Source organism: Anolis sagrei, chromosome 2 (assembly GCF_037176765.1).
Source record: "Anolis sagrei isolate rAnoSag1 chromosome 2, rAnoSag1.mat, whole genome shotgun sequence".
Lineage (NCBI taxonomy): Eukaryota > Metazoa > Chordata > Lepidosauria > Squamata > Dactyloidae > Anolis > Anolis sagrei.
This window is the reverse complement of record NC_090022.1, coordinates 221,312,853-221,333,130: the sequence shown is the minus strand read 5'-3', so window position 1 is coordinate 221,333,130 and position 20,278 is coordinate 221,312,853. Positions and strand designations below refer to the sequence as shown.

The 20,278-nt window shown below is 40.5% G+C and overlaps 1 protein-coding gene across 2 annotated transcripts in view; it reads left to right on the top strand.

Annotated features, from left to right (window-relative positions):
• DOCK8 (dedicator of cytokinesis 8) overlaps positions 1-20,278 on the top strand; it is a 115,664-nt gene that overhangs the window by 74,125 nt on the left and 21,261 nt on the right. For both annotated transcript variants that reach the window (XM_067464423.1, XM_060762249.2), the window contains 10 exons: positions 3,137-3,276; positions 4,595-4,764; positions 6,677-6,825; positions 7,731-7,913; positions 8,508-8,643; positions 11,092-11,179; positions 13,897-13,993; positions 15,430-15,564; positions 17,237-17,389; positions 19,217-19,375. In XM_067464423.1, coding sequence (XP_067320524.1) covers positions 3,137-3,276; positions 4,595-4,764; positions 6,677-6,825; positions 7,731-7,913; positions 8,508-8,643; positions 11,092-11,179; positions 13,897-13,993; positions 15,430-15,564; positions 17,237-17,389; positions 19,217-19,375 — 1,410 coding nt within the window. The remainder of the gene's footprint in view (positions 1-3,136; positions 3,277-4,594; positions 4,765-6,676; positions 6,826-7,730; positions 7,914-8,507; positions 8,644-11,091; positions 11,180-13,896; positions 13,994-15,429; positions 15,565-17,236; positions 17,390-19,216; positions 19,376-20,278) is intronic.

Genomic DNA, 20,278 nt, shown 5'->3' with positions numbered 1-20,278 from the left:
ACAGGCCCATGGTTGTCATGGTGGCCATAAAGTCCTGAGCTGCACCTGACAGAGCAGTCTCGGCATGAACATTGAAATCCCCCAGGACTATAAGCCGCTGGGAGCTCAACGCCATGTCCGAGACCACTCCTGCTAGCTCAGGAAGGGAGACTGTCGTGCAGCGGGGTGGTCGGTACACTAACAGAATCCTTATCCTGTCCCGGTCACCTAACCTGAAGCCGGCACACTCAAATGTAGATGATTGTGGGATGGGACACCTGATTAGGGGAATACAAACCTTATAGACCACTGCCACTCCTCCTCCCCGCCCTCCGGGCCTTGGCTGGTGCTGGACAGAGTAATCTGGCGGGCAAAGCTGGGAGAGGTTCACACCTCCCCCCTCGTCCAGCCAGGTCTCCGTTATACATGCCAGGTCGGCCTGTTCCTCCTGAATTAGATCTCGAATAATGGAGGACTTCCCATTTACCGACCTGGCATTGAACAGCACCACCCTTAGCCCAGAAGGACCACCATCCTGACATCTCAGTTGTATCTTGTCGGGAGGATTTTTTTTTTGGAATCGCCAATATATTCCTATTATTTTCAGGCCGAATTGATTGTGAAGTTGTAATATGGGTAATCTTTGGGATTGCCAATGTTCTATTGTGAATTTTGGGCCGGATTTGTTTTTGTCTTACATTCTTAGAGCATTTTAGGTTTGCCAAATTATTGCTGAAAATTTTGGATCGGATTGAGTAGTTTGTTCTCCCTTTCCCGTATCTTCCTCTACCTGTCACCACCTCTATAGCAGCCCCCACACCCATAGAACCATCCGTCCCAGGGGAGTTCACTCTCACTTCCTCACTTGCAGTATCAGATGTTAATGCATAATAATCATAACAGACATTGTTGTGGTTATAAAACTCTAAACCCCTAGGGTCCGCCCCATCCTTGCTTCCAGTAAAGTGCATTTGAGTAGTATTAACAGAGAGGACTATCAGCGTTATCAAAAATGACAACCGCGATGACATCAGGCGATTTTGAAATTCACAGTGCTGTAGTAAAGTGCTACAGTGCTATAATACCACACCTCACAGCAGCTTGTTGGCTCTGAACCAGTTAATAGCTTATGGCAACCCAGGCAGACTAAAGTGCAGGATTAAAGTGCTAGATTACAGTACTGAATGACTTTCTATGGCTCAGATTCTAATGACCCATTTGGTCTCAGTGCTGGACTAAAGTGCTTAATAATTCAGTAGCTCAAGGTCTGTGCCCACATAGATGTCCCAATGTCATTCAACTAGAGTGGGCCAATCAAAACAAGGACCCCGCTTCTAGGGCCCGTGGACAGCAAGCCGGCACCCCTTGGCCAGGTCCCTAGTTCTTCTTGGCCGTCCAGAGAATCTGATGGAAGTCAGAGGGAGTTGGTCTTATATATTGTGGGCAGTGGCTCCAAAAGGTAGGTGTTATTGCACTTCCAGCCAGAGAGGGCGCTGTCGCGAAACAGATGGTAAATCACAGCAAGGACTTAAGGCCAGGTAAATCACAACATTTGTCTAAAGTGCTGTAGTGCAATCAATCTAGCAGCAGTAATGATGGTTTGGGACCAGGCAAAACCAGACGGATTAAAGTGCAGGCTAGCAGTGCAATGTTTGATATTATCTAAGACACAGTACTGATAGGGCCAACAAAATTAAAGTGCTGGGTTAAAGTGCTTAACAGTAATACTTGATATTATCTAAGACACAGTACTGATAGGACCAACAGACTTAAAGTGCTGGGTTAAAGTGCTTTAACAGAGCAGTGCCCTCGTCGATTCCTAAAGTCACTCAACTAGGGCAGTCGATTCAAAACAAAGGACCCAGCTGCAGAGCCCGTGAACGAGCAAACCGGCACCCTCAGCCCGGACCCCGTATCTTCTTGACTGTCCAGGAGAAGAGATGGTACAGTTAGTGGGAGATGGTCTTTATAACGTGGGCAATGGCTGAAAAGCGTAGCACCATTTCCTGCAGCAGAATGGATAAATTGCTGTTCTTTACACCTCCCGCCAGAGATGGCAGTGTTGGCAGATGTCGAATGTTCCTATGAGTTCGATGGCAATGAATAGTATTGCTGTTATTTACACCTCCAGCCAGAGATGGCAGTGTTGGCAGATGTCGAATGTTCCTATGAGTTTGATGGCAGTGGATAGTATTGCTGTTATTTACACCTCCAGCCAGTTGTAATGATAGAAGGGACTGTCATCTGCTTCTTGTCCTTTGCATAATGGAGCTTGGCTGCTTCTTCTTTGCTCTCTCTGAGCTCAGGGCAATGGCGTGTCCTATGCATGATGCAGCTTGCCTGCTTCTTCTTTGCTCTCTGTAAGGTCAGGGCAATGGCAGTTGGAATGAGAGAAGGGACTGTCATTTGCTTCTTGTCCTATGCATAATGGAGCTTGCCTGCTTCTTCTTTTCTGTCTCTAAGCTCAGAGCAATGGCATTTGGAATGATAGACGGGACTCTCATCTGCTTCTTGACCAACACATGTTGGAGCTTGCCTGATTCTTCTTTGCTCTCTCTAAGTTCAGGGAAATGGCAGTTGGAATGATAGAAGGGACTGTCGTCTGCTTCTTGTCCTACGTATGATGTAGCTTGCCTGCTTTTTCTTTTCTCTCTCTAAGGTCAGGACAATGGCAGTTGGGATGATAGAGGCGACTGTCATCTGCTTCTGGTCTTACATATGATGCTGACCTGTGCTTCTGTCCCTCCAAGGGCAGGGCAGCGGCAGCTGGGATGGAGGAAATATGTTTCATCTGCCTATGAGCATAATGGAAATCATTTATAACCTTCACTGTCTCCCTTTTGTTTCTTTTCTTTCATTTGTATGTGTACTGCGAACATGCAAAACACATGCAGGAGAGATTGATCTGAGAAATAAAGACTATCACACCAAGATAAAATGAAAAGTCATGAGATTGGGATTGTGTCCTGCTCTTTTAGGAAACAATTGTGAGGCTCTCATCAAAAGCTGTATTATCAGTAGGTACATGATGACCTTAAAGAGCAATTCCCTGTAACACTTGTGCTAACTATATCACCGACGCTGTACATTTAAACTGAATGCACCGAGATCCTCTCTTCCTCTTCATTTCCTCCCCTCTATTTTTTTTTTTTTGCAGAATTCAAGTTCCTGCTCAAGTTTCCAAGATCAAAAACTTGCCAGCATGTTTGACCTTACAGCAGATTATCGCCAGCAGCATTTCCTAACAGGGCTGCTCTTTACTGAGTTGGCAGCTGCTCTAGACACGGAGGCAGAAGGGTAGGTTTCCATTTTTCCAAAGACCTATCCGGGTGAGCAGTGATGTTGTAATTACACCAAGGTTCAGTCACTTCTCTTGAAATAACCCCTTAACTTACTTTTCCTTACTGTGACAGAATCAATACAATGAGCCTGGAGTCCACTCCTATAGGGCCTTTGAATAAACTAAATTTACTATAATTTGTAGCAAGATGTATGGACCACTTTGCTAGGGTCCTAACATTTCTAGCAGCCTAGCCCAGGCAGGAGAGCCGGCATGGTGTTGAACTGCTATGATGAGTAACAGGGTTCAAATGCCCACTTAGCTCCACTAAATGACCTTGGGCAAGTCACATTTATCAGGCTCAGAGACTGGCAAAACCAACCCCTCTCTGAACAAATATTTGCAAGAACCCTCTATGATACGTTTGCCATAGGGTCACCATAAGTCAGAAATAATATGAAAAAAACAACATCATCAAGAAAATGCTTTATACTAATTCACAAGGACTAGTGCTGTGCTAGGCCCCTCGTGGTGAAGCGGGTTAAATGGCTGAGCTGCTGAACTTGCTGACCGAAAGGCTGGCAGTTTGAATCTGGGGGGTGAGGTGAGCTCCCGCTGTTAGTCCCAACTTCTGCCAACCTAGCAGTTTGAAAACATGCAAATGGGAGTAGATCAATAGGTACTGCTATGGCAGGAACATGACGATGCTCCATGCAGTCATGCCGGCCACATTACTTTGGAGTCGTCTACAAACAACGCAATTTCTTCGGCTTAGAAATGAAGATGAGCACCAACCCACAGAGTCAGACACAATTAGATGTAATGTCAAAGGGAAACCTTTACCTTTTTAGTGCTGCACAGTCTTTCTGTATGTGCTTTAGGCTTAAGCACATGCTGTTAATCCACAAATCTCGGAGGCTTTTAAACTACAATTCTTGATTCAAGCCCTATATATGTCTCCAGTTTGATTACATAGAGAGGCATGCTTAGAATTCCCAAAAGCAGAAGATCAAGTTCTGGGTGCAAGCCATGCTGCCTCTGAGAAAACAATGGAACTAATACCATTTATGTGAGATTCAGTGTGCACAATGTTGCTGGTAGAACTTTGGTTTGATTTAACCCACAGTCGTTTTATTTCAAGATATGTGGCTTATTATACATAAAATGTAATATGAACTCCTTTGCTGAAGTAAGCTAGTTCCCTTTCTTGAAAAATAAAATAAAATCTGTATCTATTTCAAGCCCTTTAATTTGAATATCCCTCTGTGCCATTTTGAGTTATACAAACAACATATGCCTCACTCATAAACATTGTTCTTCTGTTTGTGGTGTCAGAATAAGCAGAGTTCAGAGGAAAGCTGTCAGTGCTATTCACAGCCTGCTAAATTCACACGACTTGGACAAATCCTGCTTGAAACCAGAAATGAAAGTGAAAGTTGCGGCCCTTTACCTGCCTTTGGTTGGGATAATATTGGATGCGCTTCCACAGTTACATGATTTTACAGGCAAGATATATTATATTGATGATTATGATGATTATGATGATGATGGAGATAGTAGTGGTTGGCGTTCTACACTGAAGTTACAGATTCATAACCTAGAGTTATAGTCCATAACTGTTCCATTTTCAATATAACTATTTGATCATGATTGATCACTGTTGTCACAATTGTCTATTCCAGGGGTCCTCAAACTTTTTAAACAGAGGGCCAGGTCACTGTCCCTCAAACTGTTGGAGGGCTGGATTATAGTTTGGAAAAAAAATGAATGAATTCCTATGCACACTGCACATATCTTATTTGTAGTGCAAAAAAACACTTTAAAACAATATAATAATTAAAATGAAAAACAATTTTAACAAATATAAACTGATTTGTATTTCAGTGGGAAGTGTAGGCCTTCTTTTGGATGATGATATAGGATTGTTGTTGTTGTTAGGTGCTTTCAAGTCATTTCAGACTTAGGTTGACCCTGAGCGAGGGCCAAATAAATGACCTTGGGGGGCCGTATCCGGCCCCTGGGCCTTAGTTTGAGGACCCCTGGTCTATTCTATCCCAGTCTACCTTAACATCCAGCAACCACATTGAGTGAGGGAGGTCTACTCTGCTGCTGATAGGGAAATAAGGAGAATGACTGTTCTACATGCATCAGTGGTTTGATCCTATGCGGGTTTTGTGTTACTTGTCCATTGTTTTATTTGTTGCTTTAATTTATAAGATAAAGAAAATAATATTAGCTAGACTACATAGTATTTATTAGTTGATATTTCTTTAAAGAGAAATGTGTACATTTCACATTTAAGATACTGAGATTTGATTCTTGGTAATATGGTACTTTTGTTCTTTCAGTAAACATAAAGGTACAAACCTATATAGCAAAGTAATTGACTATTTGAAAGTTAGGCCATAGAAACTGTTGACAATAGGATCCACCCTTATAGATCCAATGCACAAATATCCCAAAGGAAATGGCCTCATATGTTCTCATTCAGCAGAAAGGACCTACTATAGCTTTGAATTAGGCGCCCCCAGTGACGCAGTGGGTTAAACCCTTGTGCCGGCAGGACTGAAGACCGACAGGTCGCAGGTTCGAATCCGGGGAGAGGTGGATGAGCTCCCTCTATCATCTCCAGCTCCTCATGCGGGGACATGAGAGAAGCCTCCCACAAGGATGATAAAAACATCAAATCATCCAGGTGTCCTCTGGGCAATGTACTTGCAGACGGCCAATTCTCTCACAGCAGAAGCAACTTGCAGTTTCTCAAGTCACTCCTGACACGACAAAAAAAAAAAGCTTTGAATTGACTGAGGAAGTTTGGTATTCATCACTGGACATCAGCATTTCTCAACCGGGGGTCAGGACCCGGGGGGAGTGTTTCAGAGGGGTCACCAAAGACCATTAGAAAACATATATTTCTGCTGGTCTCAGGAACCCCTTTGGCAAAGATCTCTCTGTCTGTCCTTATCTTCCTTTTTGGAAATAGACAGCGAATCCTCCCACCAAAAGCTTTCCTCCACAGTGATTGGCCAGCCTCCCAGCCTAGGGGAGGGCTGTTTCTGAGACTCCAAGCTGGGGCGGGGGGAGCAAGCATGTTCGGCACATGGCAACATGGTGAGTATATGCGGATGAGGGAGAGCTTGCGAAGTTGGAGGGAGCCTCACGCCAGAAAGTCCCTTCAAAACATGGGGGTTCTATGTGGGAAGTTTTGCCCAGTTCTATCGTTTGTGGAGTTATTTGGGGCACTGATTCAGAAAATTACATTGGATGGATCACATAAGCTCTAGTTTCTCAGATATGGTTATCATGGTTTCCTTTGATCAAGCAGATGGTGACTGGTAGATGCACAATAATGTGTGTTGTCCAGTGTGATGCAAATTATTTTGGTTAAAGATGTAATAGCTATCTTTTCCTGTGTAGTTTCAGATGGCCGCAATGGGAAGAGCCGTTCCGGATCTCCTGATGAAGAACAGGAGGCTGCCAGCCAAATTAACCAGAATATTGCTCTGGCCATTGCTGGGAACCAATTTAATCTTTTACGGTCTTCTGGCTCTTCTGTGTCAACAGTGGTAGGTCTGTTTATAATTAGTATTATCACAGTGTTGTTGAAGGCTTGCATGGCCAGACTCACTGGGTCGCTGTGGGTTTTCCGGTCTGTATGGCCATGTTCCAGAAGTATTCTCTTCTGTCGTTTCGCCCACATCTATGGCAGGCATCACAACCTCTGAGGATGTCTGCCATAGATGTGGGTGAAATGTTAGGAAAGAATGCTTCTGGAATATGGCCATACAGCCTGGAAAACTCACAGCAACCCAGTGTTATCATAAATTTCTTTTCTTAGGACATCCCTTGATTTTACTTCAAAACCGAAATGTTTTTGATTATTGTGGGCTTTTTGCTCATTTGACTGCATGCACATTTTCTCAAAAAAAAAAGAATGAGGAATACATAATTCCTTCCTGACTGCCATTCTTGTATTGCTTCCCCAATATAGTGCCCTCCAGAAGTATTGGACTACAATCCATATTAATCTAAGCAGAGTATAGAATGTTTGGGGGTGATGGAAGTTGTAGTCCAAATCCTTTTAATGGTATCAGGTTGAATAAAGCTCTAGAGCAATGAATCTTTACCATTTACTTTCCATATGATTTTGACTAAAACTCCCAGAATGTGTTATCATTGACTATGTAGGTTAGTGCTTCTGGGAGTTGAAATCCAAACATCTGAAGGTCAGAGATTAAGGGTGCAGAAGAGAAGCAAAAGAAACAAATGTGCATACAATTGTTGATGTTGTATTTTAAAACCTTCAAAGTGGTACAGAATTTGCCATGTTAGCTACAGGATTTTGAGGAATTTTAGGTCAAAGGAGTAATTTTTCCAAGCTGCTTGTCTCCTAATATTGGTGGACTTTATTGCAATGTTTAATGTTTTTTCCTCGAGAATTTCCTGATAACTTCCTTTTATCTTTTCCCAGCCCTACAAATACTTCAATACATTAAGCCCTGAAACGACACGGCACCTTTTGATCTGTTTTCTATGGATCATGAAAAATGCTGATCAGAAATTGATTCAAAAGTGGATTTCAGATCTACCATCAATGCAACTAAACAAGATTCTAGACCTCCTTTTCATCTGTGTTTCAGCTTTTGAGTATAAGGTAGAAAGAACATAATGTAATCCGATAGCTTCTTCATTGCATAATAAAATATATAATTTCTTGCAAATTTTCTTTGTTGAACTTGGCTTCTATCTTTGTACATAATTTTGAATTTTCCAAAGGATTAAAAAATTAAAGCTAATTGTCAGTGCTAACAGGAAGACTCTTAGAACCTATAACACAGAACAACAACAAAGTTTCTTGGTTTTTAGGCCTGCTCCTGGGGTTATTTGGGTCACTCATTCAGAAAATTGGTTTGGATAGACTGTGTCAGCTCTAGTTTCTTAGACATGGTTATCATGATTTTCTATGGACAGGCAGATGACAACAGGTAGATGGCATATGTCCTGTATCTTAAAACCTAGAGCTGATAGGGTTAGACTGGTGCCGTTTTTGAAATCAGAGGATCACATATACCAAGAAACATGTCAAACATTTGAAGCACCAAAATGTGTGTCGGCCAGTGTAATGAGTTTTCTCTAATTCAGACGTAGCAAGAGCATTTGTGACAGGTTATTTGAAAATGGCGTACTAAACAGATGTCTACATTTTAATATTTGAGTAATTGACTTTAACCCTTATTTGTTTGCACAGGGCAAGCAAAGCTCTGATAAAGTCAGCACTCAAGCCCTCCAGAAGTCAAGAGATGTAAAAGCACGGCTAGAAGAGGCTTTATTAAGAGGAGAGGGAGCCAGAGGCGAAATGATGAAGCGCTGCAGGATGCCTACTGGTGTGTTCTTTGCTATTTATTCTCATTGTTGTCAGTGGAACCATGGAGAAGTTGTAATGAAAAAAGAAGCAAAGCCCAGTTTTCCAGAGCAACTAAAACAACTCTGAGAGCAAGACCTCTCTGAAGAAATAATTGAAAGTGATAGGAGCCATATTTTTAATGACGGTGTTGAATAGTTGTCCAAAGGGCTTTGGGGACTTTCCAGCAGGTATTATTGTAAATTACTGCCATACCTGTGGACAGCTGCCACTGCTATTTAACTCAGTGAATAATATCACTATGGGGGTCAGGTAGTATATGGGGATTATTTGGAAAAAATAGAGTTTTGATATAATTCTTGGTGATGTGACCTTTATAAGTATGTGAATTCGATCCTACTTGGTGAAATCAAAAGTAAGAGATCATGGGGAAGAACCCCCGGTATCCTTTCTTTCTTTGCAACCATCCTGTTCTAAAGATAGAAGCAACACTGGAGAGGAAGAGAAGCATGTCACAGACTCTTGCCATGTAGTACAATTCTCCTTACCTTACTAAGTAGTATAGGACTAGTAATTGGAGGAAGCCCAAATAGGATCAATGTACTACTGGGGGAGGGATAGATAAGAACTGTATTGATCTCAGAAAATTCACACTTCCAATGTTACCATTCACTTAAGGATAATCAGACAAAAATGGTGGAGCAAAGAATATATAGCTGGGAATTCATTCTGGTTTATGAACATACACACTGCACCCTGGAATCAATGATTTGCACAAGAAAGCACTATGAAACATCCATCCCAAATTACTTACTGAATTATTGCAGGAAAGAGGGGCCCTAACAGATTATTTCTGGCATCAAGAAATACCATGTTTTCAACAACCCTGCAACCCCGGAGAACAAAAATATAATGCAATAAGGCTGAGGTGAAGCAGGGCAAATGCATTGTTATGATGCTATAATGGCATGGAGTGATGACACTTGAAGGAAAGACAGAAGTCAAGGGACAAAAAATGTCAGTAACAGAAGTACATTCACAGAGCAAAAGAGATGATCTGTGGAAGGTGGCCCAGACATTTGTTTTGCAGATAGGTAGAATCTCACATCATATGAGCTTTTTTCCTCTTATCATCTTGAGCTAAGCCAAGAATTTGAAGGTGTTTCAGGAAAACTTCAGCAAAACAGGTTGTTTTTCCTCCCAGTTTCATTAATGGAAATAATTATGTTAGCAAAAATACCACATTTCGTTTCAGTTTGCTTGAGCCCACAGAATGAAGAGTGGGTTTCTGTGAGAAGAGTTTTTTGCTGTTGTTATTGAAGAAATTAACTTCAAAGAAAGTGGTAGATTCTATTTTTTGGGTATAAATCAGAACCACGAAGAACAGTTTAACTTTGGTCAAACCTAGTCCCTTATAATAGATGGAAAAAGGACATTTGTTTATGGAAAGTATGACAGAAGAGAGTATCAGATGATGCACTGAATCTACCTAGACTTTTCTTCCTCACCATAAGTTCAGAAATCTATATAAATAAAAATGTAATGTTCCTTTGTGGGATTAACATAACTCAAAAACCAATGGGCGCATTGACACCAAATTTGGACACAATACACCTATCAGGCCAACGAGTGACCGTCACTCATTAAAACACCGGAAAACATAGTGGAAGAGACTTAAAAAGCCAAAAAAAATACATTACAACGCATGTGCGAAACCACATATATACACATATACACATACATACACACACAAAACGCATATACACAGGCCACAGCAGTGCGTGGCAGGGGATGGCTAGTCATTAATAAAAGCTATTTTGTTAAAACTTCTAGATCATGCCCCTAATTCCTGATTTAATTAATATTGAACAACCCATTCTTTAGGCAAACAAATCATTTTCTTTCATTCAGTAAAGTTCCAGAAAGTTGGCTTGATCATTGTCTGTGTTTCTGAATTTGATCTTTCCTATGGGTTGGTTTATGGTCTCAAGCTCCTATTACTTGTCTCGGTTGTTTATAAAGGCTCCAGGGCTGCGTAGTCAGACACTTTGGTCTGGGGCTGATGTTAGCCACCAACCATCAGCTTGGAGGGAGAAGGTGACTTGAAGGAAATGGATCTGCACTTTCTCTCATTAAGAGGGAAATGTGCGATCGGGTCTTACACTTCCCCTATATCTGGACATTTGCACCTCGTTCCTTTCTCCACCTCCAATCTGTCTTTTCCATTTAGGTTGGCTTCCCTCCTTGGCTCTGGGCCAATCTACGCCTCCTTGTTCTTTGGGACATAGTGTTTCCCTCAGTCATACTCCAGTGATTCCATATCAAATGTGCTTTTTTTTACTTTGTATGTAAAAAGATACATTTTTCCTTGCTACCACCACATTGGAGGTAGCCTCTTGCAAAAATGCATATCTCTGGAGAACTGTTGATATTAAAGTTTCAATTTGACTTATATTCATTGCCCTTACAGGGAATGAGCGGTTCCCAGGGTTGAATGAGAATCTACGATGGAAGAAAGAGCAGACACACTGGCGGCAAGCGAATGAGAGGCTAGATAAGTGAGTAATTTAATGAATTTATATCATCTTTTTCCAGAATTGTTTTTTTCTTTCTTTCTCAGGGGCCATCTAGTTTCATGCTATGTACCAAACTAGGAAACACAATCCTTAGAGCATCATGGACAGATGCACAAATAACTTTCACAGAGCAATTTTATAATTGTGGTTTTGAAATACTTCACATCTTTCGCGTCTTCTTACTCTCAGCAGAATTCTCCCTACTTTGTGAATGGCATCTTTAAATATAAATATATATTTTTATTGAAGCATACAATAAAAATATACCTGCCTCAGCTATAGTCTGTAGTTCTGTGAGAGCCAGCATGATGGGATAGAACAAGGCAGTGAAGTCTTTCCTCATTTCCATCAACAGCTTGGTTAGTGTGTGCTTAGGGAGAAACTACCTACTACAGAACACTTTTTCTAGTCCCTTAATCATTGTTATGAAAGAGGGATTTTCCCTCCTTCAACCTGTTGGGGCCCAGGGCTGATATCTAATATTTCATGCAGCTGCAGCTGCTAAACAACAGCTTATCTTTCAGCAGTACAAGCCTGTGAAATGGGGCTGGTAAATGCCCGTGACATATGAACAGGACACTAAAGGAAGCTTTGGGTTAATGTATTACTTTTGCAATCTTGCACAGCAAGTTACTTAGATTCAAAGTCTCATTATGCAGAAATAGTAACTTAAGCCATTCAACTTATGCTTAGGGCAAGTTGCCTCAGGAACATCTGTCTCATTTGTGACTGGCATGGTAAAAAAACAAACAAACCCTGATCTGGACTTGGTTTTCCTCATCATGAGGGTTTCCCTTCTGTGATATTTTCTCAGACCTGATGGTGCAGCAGGTTAAACGCTGAGCTGGTGATCTTGCTGACCAAAAGAATGGCAGTTCGAATCCAGAGAGTGGGGTGAGCTCCCGCTGTCAGGTCTAGCTTCTGCTACCCTAGCAGTTTGAATACATGCAAATGTGAGTAGATCAATAGGTACCGCTTTGATGGGAAGGTAACAGCACTCCATGGAGTCATGCCAGCCACATGACCTTGGAGGTGTCTATAGACAACATCGCCTCTTCACCTTAGAAATGGAGATGAGCACCACGCCCCAGTCAGACCCAGGAGATGTCTGTGGATAATGCCAGCTCTTCTGCTTTGAAATGGAGATGAGCACCACACCCCAGAGTTGGACACGACTAGACTTAACATCAAGGGGAAACCTTTACCTTTATTATCAAAGCAAATAATTTGGATTATATGAGTCTACACTGCCATATAATTCAGTTCAAAGCAGATAATCTGGATTTTAATATGTCAGTGTAGATGGGGCCTCAATCTGCAGAAAGTAGCTTCCTCCCTGAATGAAGGCACTGTCATCTTTGTCTCTTTCTTTTTTCTTGTCTTTTGAGAAACATCTTTAATAAAATCAGACCAATAAAGAGAAGGATAGGGTAGGAATAAGATACATGTGAGACAATGCCAAGCCACAGCTAACAACAGACCACAAAAATAGTATGAGACAATGCACAATAATACACTATAATATGTTGTGACCTAGGAGGAAAAGGAGAGTAGTTAGGCACAGCTTCGTCATTCCTTATTCAGAGCATCAGATGAAAGGTACTACAAACAAACAAACAATTTGTTGATTTATTTATTTCTTACAGTCATCATCAATGGCCATAGGTTTTGTTCATGATTTGTTGGGAGCATGATTTGTTGGGAGATGAGGCAGAGCCTCATGGCTTCTTTCTACTTGTATGCTCAATATGTCCAGACTTCGGTTCAGTAGATTTTTAAGACCTTGCACCCTGTTTTAATTATCTTGCTACAATTTCTTTAACTCTTCTCTGTTTTGCATTTAATTGTGAAATTGTTATGTTTTTATTGACCTGCTTGCAATCTGTATTTTCTGCCTTCTTTGAGGGCTTTTATCTTTAAAGAACTTGATATAAACCTCTATTTATGATGTAGATCAAGTCTGCTATTAAAAGGTATTATATTGCATTGCTTTTATTTTTCCACCTGCAAATGATTTGACAAGCCTCGACATATTGCCAAATCATAGTTAGCATAAACCAGGCTTTCCAACCAATTTCAGAGTAAAGATCATAGTTCCTTGTGCATACAAAGCTTCTCAATTCAGACATTACCCTAAACCATGTTTTTTTTTAATGTCAGAAACAGCTGGCTAAACTGCAAGTTGCTTCTGGTGTGAGAGAATTGGCCATCTGCAAGGATGTTGCCCAGTGGATGTCTGGATGTGTTACCATCCTGGGAAGCTTCTCTTATGTCCCCACATGGGAAGCTGGAGCTGACAGATGGGAGCTCACCCGGTCTTGTGGATTCTAACCGCTGACTTTTAGGTCAGCAGTCCACCACAGCTCCATTAAACCATGATTGAACCTTCCGAACGATGGATCAGTTTATTGTTGAAGGCTTTCGTGGATTGCTACCTCACTACCTCTGAGGATGCTTGCCATAGATGCAGGTGATACATCAGGAGAGGATGTCTCTATAACATGGCCATATAGCCCAAAAAAACCTACAACAACCCGATGGATCAGTTTATTGTCAAAGAAACAGTATCTCTGACAATAATTTAAAGTTTCATATTCCAGGTTTAGGATCCTGTTTCTGACAATTGCTACTTTAATTAAATAACTTGTTTCATTATCTGATCCATGGATGTTTGTTAACATGATCTGCTACTTTCACAGGACAAAAGCTGAAATAGATCAAGAAGCTCTGGTTAATGGGAACCTAGCTACGGAAGCTAATCTGATTGTTCTGGATATGCTAGAAAACATCATCCAGGTGAGAAACTGCCTTAACTGGCTATGTGTGAGTTTCTCCACCCATGAAAAGTGAAGAAATTGTTGTTTCTTTCTTCCTTTGTTTTTATTGCATTGCACAGTGTTCGAATTCATAGGTTTACATATTTAGAAATGCATTTCAATTGTTTTTCCAGTATCAGGAGGCACATGCTAAATTGCTTCCTTGTGGTTCAGTTATCATAACTCTGGCAGCAGTGACTGCATTACCTATACATTGATTGAAATAATCTTACTCCAGAAATTCATGATTGTAATTTTGTGTGGCATTTAGGGCAGTGCAATCGAACTTTCAGTCGCCTCATGCAGCTGCAATTCCCAAGCATTTGAGCCAAGTCATATTAGTTAGGCTAGTTTTAAAATTGTTTTTCTTTACAGTGTTTGTTAATAGCTATATTTTGTTCACTCTGGTGAAAACAGCACCAAACAAAATGTGAGTGAGAATATTTCTAGGAATGAGGTGCTGACTGGTGTACAAATCTTGAACAGCTTATATGATTTTGTGCATCCATAGTTATTCTGCATAGTCTTCCTGGAGTTGCAAAGGACAAAATGATTCTCCTTCCCTAGTCCTCTGAAATTGACCGGACTAGTGGGTTGAATATTGATTTAATATTGGTGGTAAGAAGGTCCTTCTTGTGGTGCAGCAGGTTAAACTGCTGAGCTGCTGAACTTGCTGACTGAAAGGTTGACGGTTCGAAAACGGGGAGTGGGGTGAGCTCCCGCTCTTAGGCCCAGCTTCTACCAACCTAGCAGTTCTAAAACATGCAAATGTGAGTACATCAATGGGTACCGCTTCTGCGGGAAAGTAATGGTGCTCCATGGAGTCATGCCAGCCACTTGACCTTGCAGGTGTCTATGGACAACATCGGCTCTTCATCTTAGAAATTGAGATGAGCATCACCCCCCAGAGTCAGACATGACTAGACTTAATGTCAGGGGAAACCTTTACCTTTGTATTAGTGGTAAGATAACAAAGTTCACTATACCTTTTTTTGTTGTTCATGAGTCCAGAACAGGTTATGTGGGCTATGGAAATGCCTTTTCTCTCTTGTAACAGTAGTGGACAGTAGAAGAGATTTTTGGGAACAGCCAGGAGGCTGCGACTTGTGATCCCCAGCAAGTGCTGCATGAGTGGCCTCATACAGTCTAACAGTATGGCCAGCCTTGATTGTTGGCTTCAGGGAGGGGAAAGTGCTGTGGCCAAAACCAAGTCAGGATGAGTTTGATCTGCAACCTAAAGCATGTATGGGCAAACTTCAGCGGGTAGACTGTTAGGAATTGTGGGAATTGAAGTCCAAAATGCCTGGAGAGCCAAAGTTTCCCCATGCTTGAGCTAGAGGTTCCCTAATTGTGGAATAAACTTAGTTTAAAATAATTGTGAAAGGCTCTGACAAACACTCTTTATCTCTTATGTAGGCAACCTCAGCTATGGATTGCAGAGATAACATCTTGGGGGGTGTGCTGAAAGTCCTTGTCAATTCTCTGACTTGTGATCAGAGCACAACCTACCTGATGCATTGCTTTGCTACTCTTCGAGCACTTATTATCAAGGTAAGCATTTGTTCTTGTTAGGTTTTTTGAAAGATGCAATGTCAAGTCAAAAAATCCATTCCCATGAGCACTGAATATTGTAGTGCCATCCATCTGCAACAGCCCATGCAAAAATCTTGGATCCACATGTATGATTTCAAATGGCCGAGACAATTTGGTGAACCATTCTCAGAATGGCACAAGAGGAATAAGCCATGTACTGATAGGCTAATCCCCCTTTGACAGACCAACCAGGCACAAAGTTATGGGGTTGTTGTTTTTTTCTTTCCTGCTGTGCCAACCACACATGGTGAATCCTGTTCCCCGACAGTCCTTTTATTCAGAAAATAATTAGAACTAAATAGAAAGGTAGTGAGAGAAATGGAGCAGAGAGGAGAAAAGAAAGCTAAAGATTATACACAAATCTCTGAGAGGACGAAAACAAAAGTTGAGTCTATTCAGTTAATTGCAGCTTGTTTCTGAGAAGGAATAGAAAGTGGAATTAAGGAAAATGTTTCAGTCCTCTAACGAGAATGAAATGGAGGAAATTAAAAGCAGCAACAGAGTAAATTTAGCAGGAGAATATGAGCACCGAAAGTCTTCCTAGGAACATCTTGCTCATGTTTAATTGGCCAGTTCAACTTAAATTTAACATCATCATTTCAGAATACTTCACACATATGTGGTACTTCAGTCTTTTTCATCCTGTTGGCCTTCAGATATTATGAACTTCAGCATCTATTTTTTATGATTTGAGAAACATGCCAGAATATATATGGACAGGCTTCTCACTGACCCTTAAGTGAAGTATTTCTTGACGTTCCTGGCTACTGCACCATAGGCAGTTCCTTGCGATCTGTTTCTAGTGTCTTTGACTTCCTTAATCTTTATTCCTTTTCCTTTCTCTAAACAATTAAAATATTGAATTGTGGACCTACAAGTGCATCCATTCAAAAGCATGGAAAATAAGATTTATGTAAATATATTCAACATGGTGGAGAGGGTAGCTGAAAAGTACCTTTTGCACTATGCTGATCTAAAAAAATATCTTCCTGTTTTACTAAGTTGCTTTTTCTTGGTCACATGTTCAGATAGCAGGTAGAAAGTGGGCGAGAAAACTTCAGTGATTGAAATTTGGAGGAAAAACAATATGAAAACAAACAACTGCATTTGTATTGCCTTTCCTCCATTTTATCTATCAAAACAGTCCAGATTGTTTACATTTGCTGCCATGGGATTTTGTTGTTTCTTTCAATCATAGTGTTTTATGCGGGAAGGAGTCTAGATGATGATGTCCTCCATTTTTAACTCTCCTATGTTTTTCCAAGGCTTCTTCTTGCTTTTTGTCTTGTGTGTATATATTTGTTCACTTTGCCTGTGGACTTATAACAACCTAATGAATGGTTTTCCTAGGGATGGTTTTGCCATTTCCTTCCTTTGAAATATAGCCTACAGGAGAGATATTCATTGTCAGCCTCCCATACAAGTACTAACTAGGGCTAATCCTGCAGAGCTTCCAAGATCAGATGGGATCTGATGTTTTTAAAATACTTAGGCCCTGACTTTTTTTTCTTCCTAAAAAAGAAAATGAAATGACATTTCAAAACTTCCAAAATGTCCTTTGTTTTAGCAATGCTAGAAGACATTTACTTTGAGGTGCCCTATATTACATTTCCCCTCTGTTTTCCTTCAGTTTGGAGATTTGCTGTTTGAAGAGGAAGTGGAGCAGTGTGCTGATCTCTGCCAGAGAGTCCTGCAGCACTGCAGCAGTAGCATTGATGCCACTCGGATCCAGTCTTGTGCCACCCTTTACCTCCTAATGAGATACAGCTTCAGTTCCACCAATGTGAGATAGTCGATATTAACATTAGATACTATAATTGAAGCCTAAAGTATAGTTCTATGACTTGACTTACTGACTTGCAGTATTATCTCTGACTTTTATGGTCTCTATCTGATGTAACAACTTCTGGTTTGCAGACATTCTTTCCACTCTGTTGGAAATGACCTTCTCATGTTCTCTTGAGAGGCCATAGAAAGTTGCTTTTGATAATGCATGCATCTATTGATAATGCTGAAATCTGAGCAGTGCCAAGTTCATGATGCTCTGGGTCTCAGTTATAGATAGGTTTAATACATCATTGTATTACTATATATACTCGAGTATAAGCTAACCTGAATATTGGCCGAATCACCTAATTTTAGCACAAAAACTGGGAAGACGTATTGACTTGAGTATAAGCTGAGGGTGGGAAATGCAGCAGCTAGTGGTAAATTTTAAAATAAAATAGATAACAATAAAATTACATTAATTGAAGCATCAGTAGGTTACATGTTTTTGAATATTTACATAAAACAGTAATCTATATAAATAAAAATGTAATGTTTGTTTGTGGGATTAACATAACTCAAAAAACCACAGGCCAAATTGACACCAAATTTGGACACAATATACCTATCAGGGCAACAAGTGACCATCATTCCTAAAACACTGAAAAACACAGCAGAAGAGACTTAAAAAGCCAAAAAGTAAAAATACATTACAATGCATGTGCAAAACCACATATATACACATATTCACAAATATACACACACAAAACCCATATACACAGACTGGGCCACAGCAACGCGTGGCAGGGGACGGCTAGTTTAAGATAAGACTGTCCAACTCTGATTAAACCATTATTCTAACCTTCAATATAAATGTTGTTACATTTCCTTCCAATAACTATAGAGTAAAATAATAAATGTAATAAAAATAATAATAGAGTGAAATAATAAATGTAATAATAACAATAATAAAGTAAAATAATAAATGTAATAATAATAGAGCAAAATAATGTAAATGTAGTAATAACAATAAATATAGTAAAAATAAATGTAATAATAATACTAATAATAATAACAACAGAGTAAAATAATGAATAACTTTGACTTGAGTTTAAGCTGAGGGGGGACTTTTTCAGCCTTAAAAAAGGGCTGAAAAACCCGGCTTATACTTGAGTATCTATGGTAATTATCATTAAAATACATAGATTTTCAAGTTCTGTTCCCACATAATAACTGATATGGTTTGGGGAATATCATGTATTCTTAGGGTGCGATCAACATTGATATATCCCCTTCTTGTACAAAATTTGTAACTCTCGGTCCTAGAATATGGAACTATGTACATGTAAAATGATTTGTATAGAAACCTTCAAGAATTATTAATTTGGCATTTATACTTAGAAAAAATATAGATGGGGAAAGTAATGGCATAATCTTTGAATTGAGATTATATGACATGTAAATAGTATCATTTTTGTCAATGTTTTCCTATGGCTAATATAGGTTCCTTTTAAGAAACTCGATATAATGTCAATGAGAGTCAGTTCCCATAAAACCAAGGGAAATGTTCTACTACATTTATTGTGTACTTGGATAATGTGTATGTCATCCCATGCTTATCTGAAAGGATGATAAATCAATTTCAGTGGGATTTACACCCATGTAGGCATGCATAGGATTTCAGTCCTGCTTTTTGAATTCTAAAGGTGATTATAACAAATTGTGCCTAAGCCAATAATAAAAATGTGGGAGCGGTGATCCTTATGAAACAGAACAACAATCTACTGCTGATGGGATTTTGGTACTCTTGATTTGCATAATCCTTTTTTCTGTTTTCCAAAAGAACTTTGCAAGAGTGAAAATGCAAGTGACGATGTCACTGGCTTCACTGGTTGGTAAAGCATCTGATTTTAATGAGGAATATCTCAGAAAGTCTCTACGAACCATTTTGGCATATGGAGAGGAAGATACAGATATGCAACCAACTCTGTTCCCAGCACAGGTAAGATACCCTGTTGTTTCAAGAAGCATTCACATATCTAGATAGTTTTGGGACAAAAATGAAATAATGTGGGCTCACACACAAACAGAAAACAAAACAAAACACAGTGTAACAGCTCAGCATGATAGAGTGGTTTGAGTAATGGATTATGGAGACCAGGGTTCAATTCCCCACTTGGCCATGGAAACCCATTGGGTAACCTTGGGCACAGGCATGTAGTCGAGGGGGGGGGGCGCATTTGGGGCTTCACCCCCCCCCCCGAAATTCTCAGGGTGGTCCGAGAGAAGGCCTTACTGGTACATTATTTAAACTGTTATGTTTATTCATACCATGATCTGATCACATGCTCAATATATCCCATATACATGGGGGTATTGGTATAACAATACAAAAGGTTTGCTAGGGTAGATCCTCAGGGGCCCCCCCCCGAATCAAACTCAGCCCCCCCCCCCCCCCCAAATCAAAATCCTGGCTATGGGCCTGCTTGGGCAAGTCACAAACTGTCAGCTCCAGAAAACCCATGATAGGTTCAAGTTAGTGTAATTGCTGGTGATTCATATTCCGGGATATGATAGTCCGAACTCAATGAATGAATAAGCAATCCTTGTACCTCAAAGTAGGTCATTGTGCCCCCAGTAGATAGTGATCACACCAGAGCCCCTGAAACCCAGAGTATTTCTGGGTTTCAGGAAGACCCAAAAATACTCAGGTGGTGCAATGGGTTTAACCTTTGTGCCAGCTGGACTGCTGACTGAAAGATCAGCGGTTCGAATCCAGGGAGTGGGGTGAGTTTCTGTCTATGAGCTCCAGTTTCCCATGCAGGGACATGAGAAAAGCCTTCCATGGGATAGTAAAATATCCAGGCATCCCCTGGGCAACATCCTTGCAGATAGCCAAATCTCT